The following is a 5,824-nucleotide window of genomic DNA, read 5'->3' on the forward strand; positions in this document are numbered from 1 at the left end:
CTTATCCTCATTACTAGTGAAATCGAAATCCTGTTGCGGCCATACAATATAATTAGGTGGTGTACACAGACCATCCCTAGTGGACCATATTTGTTTAATTGATGATGTAGATGGCTCAGTTGAATCTTGATTGGCATGTAGTTTGGTTCAAAAACAGTTCGACTACTGGGCAAGTTGCAACATCTTGCAAGACTGGCACTTTTGAGCCCATATAATACCTAATGGTTCCTACGAGACTTTGGAACCACAAACCCCAAAGTGCTGATTGATGTGATAATACAGACAAACTTTAAACCATACCTCGATTGGTAATCTCATATAAATGCATCCCCACATAATTTTTTTCGAGTTTTTCCACGTATCACATAATTAATTTAATTAAACATATCAGGTATGACCATTGAGACCGATGTTCTAACAACAATGATACTAAAAGAACCTGTTTAAGAATGATTTTAAGAATTGATTTTTTGACCGTTAGGAGAAAAGTAAGGTCCACCTGTGAGAAAAGAAGTCAAATATGACGGCTGAAATAGTGAAATAACGGTCAAAAAATCAATTTTTTTGGTGAAAAAATCGCTTCCAAACAGACCCTAAAATAAAATCATTCAATTTTTAAAATATCAAAAGTTAATTAAAATGTTACTTTTTAATTTGTTTGAATAATATTCCACGAGCATTTTGTCTGGCCATAAGCGTGTTTAAAGAAATTTGATTTGACGTGATTTTATTAAGAAGCTCTTTTATAAAATAAAAACATGCCCTAAACTTTATGATATTTACGTTCCAAACAAGTTTAAAATATATGTAGTGGGTGTACACAGAGTAAGACCTGAACGCAAAATCCTATTAAAACTTTGTACCTGAATACCAAAAAAGGAACATTGCTTGTTTAACTTGACTACTTAGAAAAACTACTAGCAAATGTTAGGCAGATGGCTTTTAGTCTTATCTGAAAGAGACTATTAATATAATTAAATTAACAATAAGAAGACTTAATTAGTGTAACTTTTTGTATCTGTTTCAGTAGAGGAAACATGAAAATCAAACTAGGAAATTGGACCGGTCACATCTTTGTCCGCTTTCTTAGTCCAAATCCGAAACTAATGAAATATTTGATTTACCATGTAACTGTAGTTACGAGGTTGAGGGTAGTGGACTTGACCCATGTCGAGAGATTTACCATGTATCTGTAGTTACGAGTTTTACCATGTAACTATAGTTACGAGGTTAAGGGTAGTGGACTTGAGCCTGGCTCGACATGGGTCAAGTGGTCAAGCATCAGGTGTCAACAAACTCAGGCTCAGGCTCGGGTTCGAGTTCTTCTTCTTTGCATTCCATGTTCACCCCAAATAACCTCAGTTTCTTGGAGTTCCCACTGCTTGTTGTATGATTCTGCATTGCTGATCCTGTAATAACCACACGTGCGGCATGTTTCTCATCAAAAAATGATCAAGCATTTTTCTATCTGTCAACACACACACGTGGCAGTGCAGCTACATAAGAATTGTACTATTGTCTATAGCAAAATGTAACAAATTGGGTACAACCATCTGCAGTGCACTAAAGTTCGATAATACTAAGAATTTCCTATTTTCCCTAATCATTTGATCTCGAGGTAATTAAATTAAAACCCTTAAAAGATGTAAAATAAAATCATTGTTCTAAAAATGTTCGCCTTGATGCAAGGCTTGATAGTTAGCCACACTTTCAATTTTGATCGTGTAGCTTAGTATCAAGAATTAAAAAGCAACAGTTCTGGTGATAAAAACTTTCAATGCTAATTCGACAAAATAACCTAAATTATGCGAAAAGACAGTCCAAGGGGAAAGCAATACTGGGCTTCAATGGAGAACAAGGAAGTGTTCATCCCGCACATCTACTGCATGTAATATGTATAAATTAGGAAAAAAAAACAAAAATACAAAAAAACAAAAAGATGAAGTTTTTAATGTAATGCACAGAAAATGATACCTGCATGAAGACAGTCAGGTTGGTACGGGAGAGTAATCCCTTGCTGCTGGGTCAGATAAGGATGGCCAGAATAGAAATGGGTCCACCCACCACCACCACCTCCTCCACCGACACCACCATGGGCAACCGTAGCCGGTAGTGGAGAAACGTTTTTCCGCCTCCAACCTATGAAAAGCCGGGTACAATCCAAACGGTGGCGCTGGAAAAGAATAACATCGCCAGCATCAAGCTTTTTTTCCTTAACAAAACGGCTCCAGCCTTTTGTTAATACATAGCTTTGACTGCTGTTCCAGTAAGAGTAGCGGAACCTCCATGATTTTCCAAGTTCATCCTCAAATCCCAATAGGAAACCCTTATCTCCCGAGTCACCGCCGTTGAGCGGAAAGTATTTTTCAGCGTGTTGTTTTGGTATAACAAGACGGTTTAGCTTGCCCACATCACTAGGAGTCAATGGCTTCTCAAATAATGTTTCTTTGGGAATTTCTTCTTCTTTTGAATAGTTCTCTCTCTCACCTTCAAATTCTTCTTCATCCTTGTTTAATTTGAACCCGAAAGCTGTGTTCTGGCTGATAAACATGTCGGTGGAGGCAGTGGTAGTGGTGGTTGGTTGTGTCCACCAGTATCCTTCTGAAGAGTATTGGTTTATTGACATTTTAGAGAGAGAAGAGAGAGTGTCTTAGAGAGAGGAACACTGTGTGTTTGTGGGTGTGGTGATGAATCTGAAATTTCTGAATGAAGTTGGAGAATGGGCAGGGATTTGTGATTATTGTTGGCGTGGAAATGTACTGGCAGCAGGTGGAAATATGGACATATAGAAACAGTTAAGTGTATGTATACGCAGAGATAGAGGAGGGTGGCATAGGTGGGGTGCAAGTACGAGGGGGTACTTCAAGGTTTTGCGTGAGAGGAAAAATCAATCATTATATTGAATGCAATCCACTGTACAACTTTCTATGGCTACACGGAAATTAGGTTCATGAAAACTAGTGAATTTGACGCACCCCATACAAGTCTTGGAAAATTACAAATGAGATCCCTAACCTATTGAAAATGTAGTAAGTTGATCCCCACTTTTCTTTTCAATCTTTCATTTCGGAAATAGTTAGTCCCTGTTTAACAATTTCACTTACGTTAACGAATAATGCTGTGTGTACAAGTTGAGGATAATTTTTATGTGAAGTGATACTAAATGAAAAAAATTTATTAACTTTATGTTTAACGAACCTTATCATTTCACCAAGCATATATGAGATGATCCTCACTTTGTTTATATAAAGCCTTATTTCATGTCAAATTCAAACATAATTTTCATTTTTCGTAAATATTCAACTTTAAACTTGTTTTTAAATGAACAAAAGTAAATGAATGAATAACAAAGATAAAAGTAAGGGTTGTTGGAATTTATATTTTCTTTAATTGTAAATAATGATAAATCGTTTTACTTATAAAAATTAAGATTTTAACCTATAACAATGATAAAATTGTCCATTTCAATAAAAAGATGATCAATCCTCTTTTGATTACCTATAATACGGGCCCAATTGCCAAAAGGACAACTAATGCGGGTCTAAACATCAAAATATATGACTAATGCAAGTTTAGGCTTGAGAAGGTGAGCACCTTTTATTATTTTTATGTTAAATAAACTAATTTAATAAACCGTATTATTATTAATAACCTTAAAATAATTGAAATATGGAAACACCCTATTACGCTTGGACACATTTAGCAGAGTAAGGCTTGAGAGTTGATCTTGTTGTATTGTCACATCTAACACGTTTTAGAAACTGAAACTAAATAGGCGGGGTTTAAAAGGAAGCTACAAGAATAGAGGCTCATCTAGCACAATAAAGTACAACCTCGTAGAAAGCACAAAGAATCTAAAATTGAATGAGGTAGAAGTAAAAACCAAAAAAGCTCGGTTGTAGACCTTGACAAACCTTGTTTTTTTTTTTTTTTTTTTTTTGAATCTTAGGTTGAATATTCGAGTGCTACAAAATAAAACGTTGAAGACTGTAACTGCAAGAATAATAAATTGATGATCTACTTGTTATATTTTCAGTAGATTGGAAACCCAAACTACAATTTCTCTAATTGTATCATGAATCTTGTGAAAGAGAGAGATTCTAATTTCCATCTTAGAAACCCTACCCATGTTACTACGTTTGCTATCAGATCAAGTGGCGGGGTTTATTGTTATTTTGAAGGAAGAGCTTGCACATTTGATTATGTGTGCGTATATATTTCTTTGTTTTTGCTTTGCATTAGATTATATTCGTCTAGTAATCATTGTGCACAAGGGTAGACACATGTATGCAATAACGAGAACCATATTTATTAGGAAAATGTTGGGGGCAATTATTTCATGCGTTTAAGTGTTAGGTAATCGAGTATTTTTAGTAATAATTTAACCATAAACAATAAGGATGACGATTTGAATATAAATGTCTAGTCGACTAAGTCTATAAAAAGTCGTACCTCATAGTAAATGATCAGGAGTTTATAGAGGAAAGAGGGTTTGCATTGATATGAATCAAGAGTCTAGCCGGTTACTATAAATACCAAGAGTTTATAAAATTGTTTGGAAAGTGTTTATAAACAATTTGAAAAGTATAATTAGAAAGAAATTGAGTATTGAATAAATGGATAATACCTATAATTCTTACAAAATTGATGAATAAAAAGTGATTTGACCATTTATAAGCACATTTCAAGTACGTGTGAGTAGGTGAAAGAGGTCATAATATTTTTTGAATATCCAGATAGAACATAACTTATCTTACGGGTTCTGGCATGTTTCATTTGCATACCTAAAATTATAGAACTTCAATCCTTTAATGGAGCGTGGAACACATTGATCTCGAGTTTTGTGCTGACTTTTGAATATAACAAATTTTAACTCTCTTCTTCTTAGCTAGAGTGCCTCAGTTTCATCAAATGTAGGGTCTAATGGTAATATTTATCACGTGCATGGCATCAATCGAATTAGAAGTTGTTTGACAAAGTTTTTGATGAAAGTATTGATAAATTTTGTTAAAAGCTAATGAAATATGTGATTTTATAGTTAATAAAACTTTGAAATCTTATAAAATATGTGATTAAAATTGAAATATGATCAATTAAAAATTCGATAAAATTTTGTTGGAACAAGCCCTTAATGTGAGGCCATTCCTATTGTAACTATGGGCTAGCTAGGGATAAATCCAAAGATCCAATCAGTGATGGATCCAAGTGGTGGCGAGCTAGGGTGGATGCCCTAGCTGGATCCTTTGAGAACTTTTTTTTTTGTTGACAGTAGTTGATAAACATTCTATATATATATATATATATATCTGATAATTCACATTTGTTTTAAAGATCTCTAGCAGCTCATTTAGTTGGAGCCTTTACTTACAAAATTGAGGTGCAGGGTTTGAAATTTTTACTAACCAAATTTATTGCACAAATTTTATAGTTCTTCAATTTTTACTAAAATTAATGCAATAGAGGTGGGATTCGAACTTGTGACATATCATTAAGGTTATTAAAAGTTTAACCACCCCATACTCAATAAATTTTAATACTAGATGTAACAGAATAATATATATTTTTTATTTTAGTTGTTTTAATGCAATTACGCGAATTTGAACTTATGTTCTCTCCTTTGAATTACAGAAACCTGCCAGTATATTATTTGGTGAAATCCATAATTTTATGTAACAAAAACATATATGTTCAATTTTTTTCAAAATAATTATTATATTTATTTTTTAATATTTTATTACGGTCAACGGTTGATTTCCGTCCGTGCTCACTCAAAATTCTAGATTCGCAACTGGATCCAATCCATTGGCTAATTTCAAACAATCAG

At 33.8% G+C, this 5,824-nt stretch overlaps 1 protein-coding gene across 1 annotated transcript; it reads right to left on the minus strand.

Moving 5' to 3' along the window:
* Positions 1-826: 826 nt before the first annotated feature.
* On the minus strand, positions 827-2,918 carry LOC111403974 (B3 domain-containing protein At2g36080-like). The gene is made up of 2 exons (XM_023032671.1): positions 1,975-2,918; positions 827-1,409 (listed from the first exon to the last, which is right to left on the minus strand). Exons 1-2 carry the CDS (start codon positions 2,624-2,626, stop codon positions 1,282-1,284), a joined length of 780 nt encoding a protein of 259 aa, XP_022888439.1. The 5' UTR covers positions 2,627-2,918; the 3' UTR covers positions 827-1,281.
* Positions 2,919-5,824: the final 2,906 nt, after the last annotated feature.

This window comes from Olea europaea, chromosome 11 (assembly GCF_002742605.1).
Source record: "Olea europaea var. sylvestris chromosome 11, O_europaea_v1, whole genome shotgun sequence".
Taxonomy (NCBI): domain Eukaryota; kingdom Viridiplantae; phylum Streptophyta; class Magnoliopsida; order Lamiales; family Oleaceae; genus Olea; species Olea europaea.